The following is a 16,749-nucleotide window of genomic DNA, read 5'->3' as shown; positions in this document are numbered from 1 at the left end:
AAACACACAAGACGAAATGAAAAGGTGTTCGTTTTATTTTTGTGTTTAGGACTAAATCAAATTGTGTACAGAGAATTAGTGCGAGCAGTGTTTGGAAACATGCACACACACACACTCAATTTTCTTCACAGGGCAAAACTCACTAACGCAAGTGCTCCTGTGCAAATAAAATGAGACAAACACACTCACATTCCACTCACACTCCTGTACACACACCTAGTGGTCATCTTAACAATGGAGAACATAAAATGGACCACAACATGTCATGTATGGCAGCGCACAGCCCAATCAGAAGGTTTGGTTTTGAACCCTAATGAGTTAACGAGGTTGACCAGTTGGTGTAGAGCTGAGCTGCAGTAGAGCACCACATCCTGTCTATCTGGATCCTCCACAGGAGACAGGATAAAAAAACACAACTGGTCTGAAATGACATGTGGACAGAATCTGCTAATAGCAAAAAGGAAGTGATCAGTCAACATGTTTTACACCAGGGTTACAGTCAACTCAGCATCATTCAGTAAAGGGAAGTGAAATTCTATTTCACAATTATTGTACTTCTTTTAATGGAAGCATTTCATTGTTTAATTGAAATTCCAATAACCCTCCATGACATCACTGAATGGAAAATGAATTGAGCCTAACCCTGTACACATCTTATCCCTCCAGACGGGTTTAATCCCTTCATAACAACGGCTGAGGTGAAGAAACTTCAGTCACAGTGGAAACCTTATGGCATAAATATGCATCAACAAACTGCTGGCTCATAGGGTTTTCTGATGATTCTATTCAGCAAAGTCCAATGATATTTATCTCATCTGAAATCTAAGGGAAAAAAGACATACATCTTAAATATCACAATTTTCAAGTTGTTTTTCTTCAACAAATACCAATATATTAAACCAAAGTGTACATATTTCATATTAGTATCAAAAGGGTTATATACTGTAGGTTTGTAAGTATGAAAACAGAAAAGCATAATAGCTGAATGGTTTGGTGTTCTGGAGAATAGTTTCTTGCTCCCTGTCAGGCAAGTCTTAGTCTGGGTTTGTTCAGTCAATAACATCAACAACCAGTGTTGAGTAACCACCACTACACACTGAGTAACCACCACTACACACTGAGTAACCACCACTACACACTAAGGTCCCGGTTCATGGCCCATATCCCCTTCCCCTTCTGTTTTCACACACCCGAAAGGAGCTCTGTAGGTAACCCTTCATCAGCAACAGAGAGCACACCAAGCATGTTTCTAGGGCCGAGGAGTTGGAGGATTGCAGCAGTTATAGAGGGAGAAGATACTCGGGTGAAAAACTTGAGCATGTCTGTTCCTTGTTTCTGAGATCTACCTTTGGCAAACGTTTTAAATCAAACTGTTGATTTTCCCCTCCATGATTGCAGCTCCCTTCAACAGTAGTGACTCTCTGGTCCCACAGTCCTCTACCTGCCAGCCGGCGCTCTGCTAGTCAGAGAGGCTTATTTGGAAAACACAACTGTACAATAAATGTGTGTGTACAAACGACTGGCATTTAAAGTTCTGGCTCAAAAGGAGCGTTGATATAATCGATCCTATTTACTCCTAACTAACACGTTTCACATGACTGTGTGACCTAAAGACAGGCAAATCAAATCAAAACAGCTTGTTTAATTGCATAGGAAAAGTATTCTACAAAAGGGTTCAATAACAAGCAAGCTGGGCCTCTCGAGTGGCGCAGTGGTCTAAGGCACTGCATCGCAGTGCTAGCTGTGCCACTAGAGATTCTGGGTTCAAGTCCAGGCTCTGTCGCAGCCGGCCGCGACTGGGAGACCCATGGGTCGGCGCACAATTGGCCCAGCGTCGTCCGGGTTAGGGGAGGGTTTGGTCGGTAGGGATGTCCTTGTCCCATCACTCACAAGCGACTCCTGTGGTGGGCCAGGCGCAATGCGTATGGTGTTTCCTCCGACACATCAGTGAGGCTGGCTTCTGGGTTAAGTGGGCATTGTGTCAACAAGCAGCTTGGTTGGGTTGTGTTTCGGAGGATGCACGGCTCTCGACCTTCGCCTCTCCCGAGTCCGGACGGGAGTTGCAGCGATGAGACAAGACTAACTACCAATTAGATACCACGAAATTGGGGAGAAAAAGGGGTAAACAAAATCAAGAAAATTACAAGCAAGCTGATGTATGAGCCTGAGAAATGAAACTTCTCTTCATGGGAATAAAAGAATAACAGAGGCAAGTATGGGAATCACACATATAAGCAAACATGTAAACAGGGTTGAAATGATATTGGTGCTGGACACTCCCATAACAGAATCTGGGCACCTCTAGGACCATGGGGAGCCACATACATTATTGTATGAACATTGGTCCAGCCCATTGTTTTAGGCACCCCCAAGAGTCAAGCTATGAGTCCAACCTGAATGTAACCCCATACATCAATAATAGTAAAAATGAAAGACATCAACTGCCTTCCCGGCAACAATAGCTTAAAGTATTCATAACTGGTCAAAAATTCAATATAAAAACACTAAAACATTAAAAACAAAACGCAACACAAAAAACCCATGTAGAAAGCTGAAAATAATGTTGGGCTGTGTTTCGGTGTCTGCATGTGTGTGTGTTAGGCCTCGAAGCGTTTGGGGCAGACCATGGGGGCGAGCAGGGTCCACATGTAGAGGATGAGACAGACCCAGCAGGACGCCATCTTGATCCAGAACACAGACCAACTGCCATCCAGCAGCTTCTCTATCTTATGGTTGTCATAGCTACGGAAAAACAAACATAGCTCTTAGCTTTACACAACATTTTAATTAGTGGAATAAATAAAGAAACAAAGTTTCCCTAGTAACTCTACTACTAACTGGGACCTAGTTAAAGTTTCCCCAGTAGGCTAACTCTTCTACGAACTGAAGCTATAATTAAAGTTCCCCAGTGAATATTCAACTAACTGAAGCTATAATTAAAGTTCCCCAGTGAATATTCAACTAACTGAAGCTATAATTAGAGTTTCACAGTAACTCTACTAGCAGCAAGAGTTTCCACAGTAACTCTACTAGTAGTAAGGGTTTCCACAGTAACTCTACTAGCAGTAAGGGTTCCCACAGTAACTCTACTAGTAGTAAGGGTTTCCACAGTAACTCTACTAGCAGTAAGGGTTCCCACAGTAACTCTACTAGTAGTAAGGGTTTCCACAGTAACTCTACTAGTAGTAAGGGTTTCCACAGTAACTCTACTAGCAGTAAGAGTTTCCACAGTAACTCTACTAGTAGTAAGGGTTTCCACAGTAACTCTACTAGCAGTAAGGGTTTCCACAGTAACTCTGCTACTTACTGGAACCAGTTTGTGACAGTCATCATGACGTAGAGTGAACCCAGGAAGAAGACAAAGTGGAAGTAGGTGTAGCTGTAGATGGTTCCCTGTCTCTCATCATATACAACATTTTGTCCTCCTCCAGTCTGCTCCTCATCATAGTCATCTGGACAACACAACCACAACAACACAGCAACGTTATTACGACCTTACATCATAGTCACAACCACAACATCACAGCAACGTTATTATGACCTTACATCATAGTCACAACCACAACATCACAGCAACGTTATTACGACCTTACATCATAGTCACAACCACAACAACGTTATTACGACCTTACATCATAGTCACAACCACAACATCACAGCAACGTTATTACGACCTTACATCATAGTCACAACCACAACATCACAGCGACGTTATTACAATCTTACATCATAACCACAACCACAACATCACAGCGACGTTATTAAAATATTACATCATAACCACAACCACAACATCACAGCGACGTTATTAAAATATTACATCATAACCACAACTTCACAGCAACATTATTACAACCTTACATCATATTCATAACCACAACATCACAGCAACGTTATTATGACCTTACATCATAACCAGAACCACATCACAGCGACGTTATTAAAATATTACATCATAACCACAACTTCACAGCAACATTATTACAACCTTACATCATATTCATAACCACAACATCACAGCCACGTTATTATGACCTTACATCATAGTCACAACCACAACATCACAGCCACGTTATTACGACCTTACATCATAACCAGAACCACAACACCACAGCAACGTTTTTACGACCTTACATCATAGTCACAACACAATCACAACCACCCCACCCCTGGTCTCGGTCTCCAGTATCTATGAGGCAATAGTATATGTGCCAGGGGGCTAGGGTCAGTCTGTCCTATCTGGTGTAATTCTCCTGTTTAATCTGGTGTCCTGTGTGACCTTAGGTATGCACCCTCTAATTATCCCATCCCTCTCTCTTTCTCTCTCTCCCCTCATGGAGTACCTGAGCCCTAGGACCATGCCTCAGGACTACCTGGCCTGACAACTCCTGGCTGACTCTGTCCCCAGTCCACCTGGTCGTGCTGCTGATTCAATTTCTGCTGTTCTGCCTGTGGCTATGGAACCCTCACCCGTTCACCGGTCATGCTACCTTGTCCCGGACCTGCTGTTTTGAATTTTTCATCTGCATTGCTTGCTCTTTGGGGTTTTAGGCTGGGTTTCTGTATCAGCACTTTGTGACGACTGCTGATGTAAAAAGGGCTTTAGAAATGCATTTGACTGATTGATCACAGCAACTTAATTACGACCTTACATCAGTCAACACAACCACAACACCACAGCAACATTACACATAACACTTATGATGCAAAGAAAACCGTTGTTAAAATCATTATTATCATCACGATAAACTCGGCTCTATCCAATAAAACTCTCACTAATATTCCTGTTTTCTTTCCTTTTTCCTGGTCTCTAACCTCTATATTTCTCTCTCTCCGCTTTGCAGGACAGGAAACTCTCTGAAAATTACTATGTCTACTGAGAAGGGCTTAAGTTTAAAAAAAATCAAATGTATTGTTCTTAACTGTACACTTGTTACCCCCCCCCCCCAAAAAAATATCTGTATAATACATTCATAAATGAAGTGACATGCTCTGCGCTGTTATTTCCCTGGCTGCAGTGCTGCTTTACCCCACCAGAGGGCAGCTGCAGCCTTCCCTCAGTTCTACTACTACTATCTGACTAGTCTATCTCCAACCACTAGTCATAGTCTCCTCCTGGTAACACTGACATCATTTCTGTTTACTGACCAATGCTGTTCCTGCATCTTTACTGTTACTATGTGTATGAGAGAATATACAAGAACACTGCCTGTTTCTGGTGGTATTACAGTAGTACAGTAGAATACTGAGAGAGATGGTATTTTATACAGAAAGCAGTGAGAGAAGGAGAAAGAGAGGGAGAGAAAGAATATGTTTGTATTTACCTGTGTCATCTCCAAAGCAGAAACAGCAGCGCGCTCTCTGCCGGAGAGAGGTGAGTTAGTACTTGTACAGGAATGAATCAACTATACATAGCCCTTATACTAAACGCACACGTGCACACCAGAGCATGTGAGCCGAGCTGGAGCAGATCGAGGAGTGGAGTGTGCCCAATTCGACTGGAGTCCAGAGTGAGTTTCCCAAAGGCTGGAGGGTCGGCCTTTTCCCCCGGTCCAGTAGCACTCACTTCACTTCACGAGCTCAGGGCATTCCTGGCCCAGCATGCATTTCTAGTCCACTTGTGTGCTGCTATAGCCCCTTTCTTTAGCTACTGTCATGGAGTTCACTAAATATTTTCATAAAGAAACTGATAAAACACACAGATACAGTGCCTTGCGAAAGTATTCGGCCCCCTTGAACTTTGCAACCTTTTGCCACATTTCAGGCTTCAAACATAAAGATAGAAAACTGTATTTTTTTTGTGAAGAATCAACAACAAGTGGGACACAATCATGAAATGGAACGACATTTATTGGATATTTCAAACTTTTTTAACAAATCAAAAACTGAAAAATTGGGCGTGCAAAATTATTCAGCCCCCTTAAGTTAATACTTTGTAGCACCACCTTTTGCTGCGATTACAGCTGTAAGTCGCTTGGGGTATGTCTCTATCAGTTTTGCACATCGAGAGACTGAAATTTCTTCCCATTCCTCCTTGCAAAACAGCTCGAGCTCAGTGAGGTTGGATGGAGAGCATTTGTGAACAGCAGTTTTCAGTTCTTTCCACAGATTCTCGATTGGATTCTGGTCTGGACTTTGACTTGGCCATTCTAACACCTGGATATGTTTATTTTTGAACCATTCCATTGTAGATTTTGCTTTATGTTTTGGATCATTGTCTTGTTGGAAGACAAATCTCCGTCCCAGTCTCAGGTCTTTTGCAGACTCCATCAGGTTTTCTTCCAGAATGGTCCTGTATTTGGCTCCATCCATCTTCCCATCAATTTTAACCATCTTCCCTGTCCCTGCTGAAGAAAAGCAGGCCCAAACCATGATGCTGCCACCACCATGTTTGACAGTGGGGATGGTGTGTTCAGGGTGATGAGCTGTGTTGCTTTTACGCCAAACATAACGTTTTGCATTGTTGCCAAAAAGTTCAATTTTGGTTTCATCTGACCAGAGCACCTTCTTCCACATGTTTGGTGTGTCTCCCAGGTGGCTTGTGGCAAACTTTAAACGACACTTTTTATGGATATCTTTAAGAAATGGCTTTCTTCTTGCCACTCTTCCATAAAGGCCAGATTTGTGCAATATACGACTGATTGTTGTCCTATGGACAGAGTCTCCCACCTCAGCTGTAGATCTCTGCAGTTCATCCAGAGTGATCATGGGCCTCTTGGCTGCATCTCTGATCAGTCTTCTCCTTGTATGAGCTGAAAGTTTAGAGGGACGGCCAGGTCTTAGTAGATTTGCAGTGGTCTGATACTCCTTCCATTTCAATATTATCGCTTGCACAGTGCTCCTTGGGATGTTTAAAGCTTGGGAAATCTTTTTGTATCCAAATCCGGCTTTAAACTTCTTCACAACAGTATCTCGGACCTGCCTGGTGTGTTCCTTGTTCTTCATGATGCTCTCTGCGCTTTTAATGGACCTCTGAGACTATCACAGTGCAGGTGCATTTATACGGAGACTTGATTACACACAGGTGGATTGTATTTATCATCATTAGTCATTTAGGTCAACATTGGATCATTCAGAGATCCTCACTGAACTTCTGGAGAGAGTTTGCTGCACTGAAAGTAAAGGGGCTAAATAATTTAGCACGCCCAATTTTTTGGTTTTTGATATGTTAAAAAAGTTTGAAATATCCAATAAATGTCGTTCCACTTCATGATTGTGTCCCACTTGTTGTTGATTCTTCACCAAAAAATACAGTTTTATATCTTTATGTTTGAAGCCTGAAATGTGGCAAAGGTCGCAAAGTTCAAGGGGGCCGAATACTTTCGCAAGGCACTGTATGTTCGATCAGCTTCAAGTACAGGCTCTGACTGGGCCTTTCTAGGGCATTCAGAGACTTGTCACGAGGCCACTCCTGCATTGTCTTGGCTGTGTGCTTAGGGTGGTTGTCCTGTTGGAAGGTGAACCTTTCACGCAAGTCTGAGGTCCTGAGTGCTCTGGAGCAGGTTTTCATCAAGGATCTCTCTCTACTTTGCTCCATTCATCTTTGCCTCGATTCTGACTAGTCTCTAAGTCCCTGCCGCTGAAAAACTTCCCCACAGCATGATGCTGCCACCATCATGCTTCACCGTAGGGATGGTGCCAGGTTTCCTCCAGATGTGACACTTGGCATTCAGGCCAAAGAGTTTAATCTTGGTTTCATCAGACCAGAGAATCTTGTTTCTCATGGTCTGAGAGTCTTTAGGTGCCTTTTGGCAAACTCCAAGTGGGCTGTCATGTGGTTTTATTGAGGAGTGGCTTCCGTCTCTGGCCACTCTACCATAAAGGCCTGATTGGTGGTGCTGCAGAGATGGTTGACCTTCTGGAATGTTCTCCCATCTCCAAATAGGAACTCTAGAGCTCTGTCAGAGTGACCATAGAGTTATTGGTAACCTACCTGACCAAGGCCCTTCTCCCTCAATTGCTCAGTTTGGCCAGGCAGCCAGCTCTCGGAAGAGTCTTCTTCCATTTAAGAATGATGGAGGCCACTGTGTTTTTGGGGACCTTCAACGCTGCAGAAATGTTTTGGTACCCTTCCCCAGATCTGTGCCTCGACACAATTCTGTCTCGGAGTTCTACGGACAATTCCTTTGACCTCAAGGCTTCGTTTTTGCTCTGACATGCACTGTCAACTGTGGGACCTTATATAGACAGGTGTGTGCCTTTCCAAATCATGTCCAATCAATTGAATTTACCACAGTTGGACTCTAATCAAGTTGTAGAAACATCTCAAGGATGATCAATGGAAACAGTATGCACCTGAGCTCAATTTCAAGTCTCATAGCAAAGAGTCTGAATACTTATGTAAATAAGGTCTTTCTGTTTTAATTTTTTATACATTTGCAAATATTTATAAAAACCTGTTTTTGCTTTGTTATTATGGGTTATTGTGTGTAGATTGATGAGGAACATTTTTTATTTAATCCATTTTAACAAAACGTGGAAAAAGTTAAGGGGTCTGAATACTTTCCAAAGGCACCCTATATGCTTATCAAGAGCCTTGCTTATATATGCTGTATATGCTAAGACATGTAGCCTATTTGAAATGATGAGCACTTCTGACAGTCACAGTTTGTTGTTTATTAAAATATTTTTAATTCAAATCATATGGTTTGGTTTCCATAGGCTACTTCAAAGCCAAATGGTAGGTCCAGGTAGTCACAAAAATAGATGGTGTTGGTTAAATGGGGATTTTAGTGAATTTGAATTTGGAGCAGCAGTTTTTTTTCCTGTGAGTGAGGAGGGGGATTCCGACCGCTCAACTCTGCCCACATACTCTGGTGCAGACACACACTGAGCTGTTGAAAGGATGTGTGTGATTGGCTGGACCACAAATAACTGGAAAAATGTATTCTGACAGATCTGTGTGTGTGTGTGTGTTCGTGGATGGTCTTACTTCAGTCTCAGGCACGCTGTTCCTAATCACACGCATCGCTGCAGAGCTCCGTCTGGTGGTGGACGTCAAACTACACACACACACACACACACACACACACCGATTACAAATCTGTCAGAAGACATTTTCTAGGCTTGGGCGATATACCGTATATACCACATACTGGGGTATTTGGAAAAAGCTGGTTTTGTAATACCGTCAATACCATTGAAACAATTTCTTTGAAGTGTTGAATTCCATTTGAATTCTACCTTTAAAGTAAATACCTGCAGTCAACTTTTGTAAATTTTATAAAAAATAACATTGTGTTTTTTCATATCACCTGCCACATTATTATGAAGCTTACAGTAGTCCCCAGTCACATGTCATGTGGTGTTTGTTTACAAGCACACAACAACGAGAGACCGGAGCCTTGTGAGTCACTCACTGTTGTGCAACATGTGTCAGGTGATCTAATTACTGTATGGATTTCACAACTAAATTGCCAGCTAGATATCTCATAACTATTAAGTTAACTGTCTAAAATGTGCTAAATGCTCTGCAGTTGTGTATTGGTTTGCAAATTTAGTAGCTTGTTAGCTATCTAGCTAAGTGGTTAGCTTCTTCCAAATTCAAGCATTTGCTTGGTAACAGCAGAGAATCCCCTCTTGGATCAAGAGCCTTGCTGGCTAATATTTGTTTTGTGTGTGCAGCAAACCGTGAGTAGCATTTTTGAGTGACTTGTATAGGTTAGAAACTGTACAAAATGTTTGCAATCCACTCGTTATCATTGCATTTACTTAGCATTCTCTATGGGATTTTATATGTACTTGTTGGCATCGCTAACTTTAGGATTACAGAGTATCAGTGGGGTTTGAAACCAGCGCCCCTTGTGTTCAGTGCTGGTATTACAGAATATCCCAGGAATGGCACAAGGTCGGTAAGAAGGCATGACAATCTGGATACCGCCCACGCCTACATTTTCCCATAAATTTCTGGTTGAGAATAACTGAAGTCTTTCACAGAGATGAACACAGGATAAGCTGTATGTCTGAGCTTAATGTGAAACACATGTGGACACCCTCACTACAAATCCAGGCTATCACACACACCCTCTCAACAGATTCAGCCAATCACACGAACCCTCTCAACGGCCCCAGCCAATCAGAAACAATCTCACTTTTCCTCCAGTCAATAACAAATTACCTCACTGCAAAAAGTCTAAATACACAGCCCCCTCTCCTCTCTGCACAGATCTAAAAACAGGGGATAGGTGAAAGCAACACGGGGTGTGTGTCTTACCAGGAGTAGAGCACACAGCCGAACAGGATGACAGTTCCCACTCCTGTTACGATCCTCTTGTCGCTCTCTGAACCAGAGTTGAAAGGGAACACACACACTGTCGTATTCACCCCATTAACCTCCAACACTATACAGAGAAAGAGAGAGAAAGAAGAGTAATAAGAGGATGATGTTAATACTGTAAGAGGCACATTGGGCCAAACAGAGCATAGCATTCATGGAGGCATTTAAAGTGTAAATTAACAAAATGCAAACACATGAAACCTGTTAATAGGCAATTCATATAGGCAATGAAACACTAGAACGCTATGGGCTGAGCCTCCGGTATACTTACTCTCTTTGGGCTTGCTGGAGAAGGCTGAGAAGGTGAGGTACATGACGTACACACTGATCACTCCTGGCTGGAGCAGGCCAGACTTAGGCTGGACTGGAGGAGAACAGATGGACTGTTACCGTATGTGTGTGTGTCCCTGTTTGTGTGTGTGTGTGTGTACTCACGTCTCTGTATGAAGGGAGATATAGCCAGCATAGTGACTATGAAACAGAGGCTGCCGTTGACCCCCAGGAACACCTTGTTGAGCAGACAGGCCTGAGAGTGTGTGTAAAACAGAGCCATGAACACCACAGCTCCTACGGCGACACTGAACAACACCAAGGTGGCCAGAGCCAGCGCCCCATACCACAGACGGTTGTCCTTCACACCTGAACTCCTAAAGAGGGGGGATGAATAGGAGGAAGAGAGGAGGGAAGGATAGGAGGAAGAGAGAGGAGGAAGAGAGAGGAGGGAAGGATGGGAGGAAGAGAGAGGAGGGAAGGATGGGAGGAAGAGAGGGGGAGGGAAGGATGGGAGGAAGAGAGAGGAGGGAAGGATGGGAGGAAGAGAGGGGGAGGGAAGGATGGGAGGAAGAGAGAGGAGGGAAGGATGGGAGGAAGAGAGAGGAGGGAAGGATGGGAGGATGAGAGGGGGAGGGAAGGATGGGAGGAAGAGAGAGGAGGGAAGGATGGGAGGAAGAGAGAGGAGGGAAGGATGGGAGGAAGAGAGGGGGAGGGAAGGATGGGAGGAACAGAGGGGGAGGGAAGGATGGAGGAAGAGAGAGGAGGGAAGGATGGGAGGAAGAGAGGGGGAGGGAAGGATGGGAGGAACAGAGGGGGAGGGAAGGATGGGAGGAAGAGAGAGGAGGGAAGGATGGGAGGAACAGAGGGGGAGGGAAGGATGGGAGGAAGAGAGAGGGGGAGGTAGGATAAGAAAAAGAGAGGAAGAGAGAGGGGGAGGTAGGGTAAGAAAAAGAGAGGAAGAGAGAGGGGGAGGTAGGGTAAGGAAAATAGAGGAAGAGAGAGGGGAGGTAGGGTAAGGAAAAGAGAGGAAGAGAGAGGGGGAGGTAGGGTAAGGAAATGAGAGGAAGAGAGATGGGGAGGTAGGGTAAGGAAAATAGAGGAAGAGAGAGGGGGAGGTTAGGGTAAGGAAAATAGAGGAAGAGAGAGGGGGAGGTAGGGTAAGGAAATGAGAGGAAGAGAGAGGGGAGGTAGGGTAAGGAAAATAGAGGAAGAGAGAGGGGAGGTAGGGTAAGGAAAATAGAGGAAGAGAGAGGGGAGGTAGGGTAAGGAAATGAGAGGAAGAGAGAGGGGGAGGTAGGGTAAGGAAATGAGAGGAAGAGAGAGGGGGAGGTAGGGTAAGGAAATGAGAGGAAGAGAGAGGGGGAGGTAGGGTAAGGAAATGAGAGGAAGAGAGAGGGGGAGGTAGGGTAAGGAAATGAGAGGAAGAGAGAGGGGGAGGTAGGGTAAGGAAATGAGAGGAAGAGAGAGGGGGAGGTAGGGTAAGGAAATGAGAGGAAGAGAGAGGGGGAGGTAGGGTAAGGAAATGAGAGGAAGAGAGAGGGGGAGGTAGGGTAAGGAAATGAGAGGAAGAGAGAGGGGGAGGTAGGGTAAGGAAATGAGAGGAAGAGAGAGGGGGAGGTAGGGTAAGGAAATGAGAGGAAGAGAGAGGGGGAGGTAGGGTAAGGAAATGAGAGGAAGAGAGAGGGGGAGGTAGGGTAAGGAAATGAGAGGAAGAGAGAGGGGGAGGTAGGGTAAGGAAATGAGAGGAAGAGAGAGGGGGAGGTAGGGTAAGGAAATGAGAGGAAGAGAGAGGGGGAGGTAGGGTAAGGAAATGAGAGGAAGAGAGAGGGGAGGTAGGGTAAGGAAATGAGAGGAAGAGAGAGGGGAGGTAGGGTAAGGAAATGAGAGGAAGAGAGAGGGGGAGGTAGGGTAAGGAAATGAGAGGAAGAGAGAGAGGAGATATTTTTTATTTATATATTTTATTCCTGAGGATACTAAAAGACAGGTTTAGGGTTGCTGGCAGATTTTCCACATTCGTAGTACTTTTACTCAGGCAAGCCAACCAGAGCGCCTCCTCCACCCAGGCACACACACAAAAATACATTCCCAGTTAGTGAAAATACAAAAACAACCTTTAAAATGGTCCCCTTTCATGCTAATTGCTACTGTGTGTGTGTGTGTGTGTGTGTGTTTGTGCGTGTCTCAGAGGGGGAGAGGAAACTGTGAACATACCCTCCTCTGCCATGTGCATCCTGTCTGAAAACCGGACACTGACCAACCCCTCCCTTGTCCCGTATACCATAAGACTCTCTCTCTCCCTCTGTTCCTCTCTCTATCCCTCTGTTTCTCTCTCCCTTTGTTTATCTCAATTCAATTTCAATTTATTGGCATGGGAAACATATGTTTACATATGCCAAAGCAAGTGAAATAGATAATTAACAAAAGTGAAATAAACAATAAAAAGTGAACAGTAAATACTACACTTCCAAAAGTTCCAAAAGAATAAAGACATTTAAAATGTCATATTATATCCATATACTGTGTTGTGTTGTAACGATGTGCAAATAGTTAAAGCACAAAAGGAGAAATAAATAAACACAAATATGGGTTGTATTTACAATGGTGTTTGTTCTTCACTGGTTGTCCTTTTTCTTGTGGCAACAGGTCACAAATTTTGCTGCTGTGATTGCACACAAATTGGATTTGTTTTTGAAATCTTTGTGGGTCTGCGCAATCTGAGGGAAATATGTGTCTCTAATATGGTCATACATTTGGCAGGAGGTTAGGAAGTGCAGCTCAGTTTCCATCTCATTTTGTGGGCAGTGAGCACATAGCCTGTCTTTTCTTGAGAATCAGGTCTGCCTTTGGCGGTCTTTCTCAATATCAAAGGCTATATGCTCACTGAGTCTGTACGTAGTCAAATATTTCCGTAATTTTGGGTCAGTCACAGTGGTCAGGTACTCTGCCACTGTGTACTCTCTGTTTAGGGCCAAATAACATTCTAGTTTGCTCAGTTTTTTTGTAAATTCTTTCCAATGTGTCAAGTAATTCTCTTTTTGCTTTCTTATGATTTGGTTGGGTCTAGTGTTGCTGCCCTGGGGCTCTGTGGGGTCTGTTTGTGTTTGTGAACAGAGCCCCAGGACCAGCTTGCTTAGGGGGCTCTTCTCCAGGTTCATTTCTCTGTAGGTGCTGGCTTTGTTATGGAAGGTTTTGGAATCGCTTCCTTTTAGGTGGTTGTAGAATTTAATTAACGGCTCTGTCCTGGATTTTGATAATTAGCGGGAATTGGCCTAAATCTGCTCTGCATGCATTACTTGGTGTTTTACGTTGTTAACGGAGGATATTTTGGCAGAATTCTGCATGCAGAATCTAAATTTGGTGTTGTCCCATGTTGTGAATTATTGATTGGTGAGCGGACCCCAGACTTCACAACCATAAAGGGAAATGGGTTCTATAACTGATTAAAGTATTTTTTGCCAGATCCTAATTGGTATGTCAAATTTTATTTTCCTTTTGATTGTATAGAAGGCCCTTCTTGCCTTGTCTCACAGATTGTTCACAGCTTTGTGGAAGTTACCTGTGGTGCTGATGTTTAGGCCGAGGTATGGACCTTTTTTGTAACACCATTATTTTTGTCTGACTGAGATTTACTGTCAAGGCCCAGGTCTGACAGAATCTGTGCAGAAGATCTAGGTGTTGCTGTAGGCCCTCCTTGGTCGGGGACAGTAGCACCAAATCATCAGCAAACCGTAGACATTTGGCTTCAGATTCTAGTAGGGTGAGGACAGGTGCTGCAGCCTGTTCTAGTACCCTCGCCAATTCGTTGATATATAAGTTGAAGAGGGTGGGGCTTAAGCTGCATCCCTGTCTCACCCCCCGGCCCTGTGGAAAGAAATGTTTTTGTTTTTTGCCAATGTGTACATGGATTTTTAAAAAATCAACAAAGCATGAGAAGACTTTGCCTTTGTTTTGGTTTGTTTCTCAATTAGGGCGTGCAGGGTGAATACGTGGTCCGTCGTATGGTAATTTGGTAAAAGGCAAATTTGACATTTGCTCAGTACATCGTTTTCGCTGAGAAATGTACCAGTCTTGTCGCGATCGTTGATAGGAACGGACCATGGCGCAGCTTGAGTCGAGTTCTACATACTTTATTACACAGTTAAACTCAGAAAACAATAAACATAACACGACCGTGAAAGCCGTAGTGCTCAAAACACTAACACAAACAATATCCCACAAAACAGGTGGGAAAAAAGGACAACTTAAGTATGATCCCCAATTAGAGACAACGATAATCAGCTGCCTCTAATTGGGAACCATACCAAAACACCAACACAGAAATATAACAACTAGAACACCCCCGAGTCACACGTGACAAGTCTGCTGTTAATGATAATGCAGAGGATTTCCCCAAGGTTGCGGTTGACACATCCCCTGGTAGTTAATGGGGTCAAATTTGGGGTGATCAGTCCTTGGTTCCAAATATTGGGGAAGATGCCAGAGCTGAGGATGATGTTAAAGAGTTTAAGTACAGCCAATTGGAATTTGTGGTCTGTATATTTTATCATTTCATTTAGGATACCATCAACACCACAGGCATTTTTGGGGATTGGAGGGTTTGTATTTTGTCCTGTAGTTCATTCAATGTAATTGGAGAATCCAGTGGGTGCTGGTAGTCTTGAATAGTTGGTTCTAAGATTTGTATTTGATCATGTACAGTTGAAGTCGGAAGTTAACATACAATTAGGTTGGGGTCATTAAAACTCATTTTGCAACCACTCCACAAATTTCTTGTTAACAAACTATAGTTTTGGCAAGTCGGTTAGGACATCTACTTTGTGCATGACACAAATCATTTTCCCAACAATTGTTTACAGACAGATTATTTCACTTATAAATCACTGTATCACAATTCCAGTGGGTCAGAAGTTTACTTAGGCTAAGATGACTGTGCCTTTAAACAGCTTGGAAAATTCCAGAAAATTATGTAATGGCGTTAGAATCTTCTGATAAGCTAATTGGCATAATTTGAGTCAATTGGAGGTGTACCTGTGGATGTATTAGAGGCCTACCTTCAAACTCAGTGCCTCTTTGCTTGACATCATGGGAAAATCTAAAGAAATCAGCCAAGACTGGTTCATCATTGGGAGCAATTTCCAAATGCCTGAAGGTACCATGTTCATCTGGACAAACAATAGTACGCAAGTATAAACACCATGGGACCACGCAGCCGTCATATCGCTCAGGAAGGAGAAGCGTTCTGCCTCCTAGAGATGAACGTACTTTGTCGCGAAAAGTGCAAATCAATCCCAGAACAACAGCAAAGGACCTTGTGAAGATGCTGGAGAAAACAGGTACAAAAGTATCTATATCCACAGTAAAACAAGTCCTATATCGACATAACATGAAAGGCCGCTCAGCAAGGAAGAAGCCACTGCTCCAAAACTGCCATAAAAAAAGACAGACTATAGTTTGCAACTGCACATGGGGCCAAAGATCGTACTTTTTGGAGAAATGTCCTCTGGTCTGATGAAACAAAAAATATAACTGTTTGGCCATAATGACCATCGTTATGTTTGGAGGAAAAATGGGGTAGCTTTCAAGCCGAAGAACACCATCCCAACCGTGAAGCACGGGGGTGGCAGCATCGTGTTGTGGGGGTGCTTTGCTGCAGGAGGGACTGGTGCACTTCACAAAATAGATGGCATCATGAGGTGGGAAAATTATGTGGATATATTGAAGCAACATCTCAAGACATCAGTCAGGAACTTAAAGCTTGGTCGCAAATGGGTCTTCCAAATGGACAATGACCCCAAGCATACTTCCAAAGTTGTGGCAAAATGGCCTAAGGACAACAAAATCAAGGTATTGGATAGTAAAAGCGTTGTGTTCCATATTGTCACAGTAGGTGTGAGCAGAGCATGTTGAGCATCTGATACATACCTCTTAGGTCGCAGGATGGCGTTTGGGCGGGTGTTTCTCTCTCTCCCTCCCTCTGTTTCTCTCTCTCTCCCTCTGTGTCGCTCTCTCTCCCTCTGTGTCTCTCTCTCTCCCTCTGTGTCTCTCTCTCTCCCTCTGTGTCGCTCTCTCTCCCTCTGTGTCGCTCTCTCTCCCTCTGTGTCGCTCTCTCTCCCTCTGTGTCGCTCTCTCTCCCTCTGTGTCGCTCTCTCTCCCTCTGTGTCGCTCTCTCACTCTATTTCTCTCTCTCTCCCTGTTTCTCT

General features: G+C 43.7%; 1 protein-coding gene across 2 annotated transcripts in view; it reads right to left on the bottom strand.

The window, feature by feature from the left end:
• Positions 1–14: 14 nt before the first annotated feature.
• Positions 15–16,749, bottom strand: part of serinc5 (serine incorporator 5) — a 50,169-nt gene continuing 33,434 nt past the window's right edge. For both annotated transcript variants that reach the window (XM_031804476.1, XM_031804477.1), the window contains 7 exons: positions 10,712–10,923; positions 10,548–10,640; positions 10,214–10,340; positions 8,933–9,002; positions 5,325–5,361; positions 3,308–3,452; positions 15–2,742 (listed from right to left, as the gene is read on the bottom strand). In XM_031804476.1, the coding sequence (XP_031660336.1) occupies positions 2,598–2,742; positions 3,308–3,452; positions 5,325–5,361; positions 8,933–9,002; positions 10,214–10,340; positions 10,548–10,640; positions 10,712–10,923 (829 nt within the window). In that variant the 3' untranslated portion in view covers positions 15–2,597. The remainder of the gene's footprint in view (positions 2,743–3,307; positions 3,453–5,324; positions 5,362–8,932; positions 9,003–10,213; positions 10,341–10,547; positions 10,641–10,711; positions 10,924–16,749) is intronic.

Source organism: Oncorhynchus kisutch, linkage group LG3 (assembly GCF_002021735.2).
Source record: "Oncorhynchus kisutch isolate 150728-3 linkage group LG3, Okis_V2, whole genome shotgun sequence".
In the NCBI taxonomy this organism is placed as follows: Eukaryota; Metazoa; Chordata; class Actinopteri; order Salmoniformes; family Salmonidae; genus Oncorhynchus; species Oncorhynchus kisutch.
The sequence above is the reverse complement of the archived record's forward strand: the minus strand, read 5'-3'. Positions and strand labels throughout refer to the sequence as shown.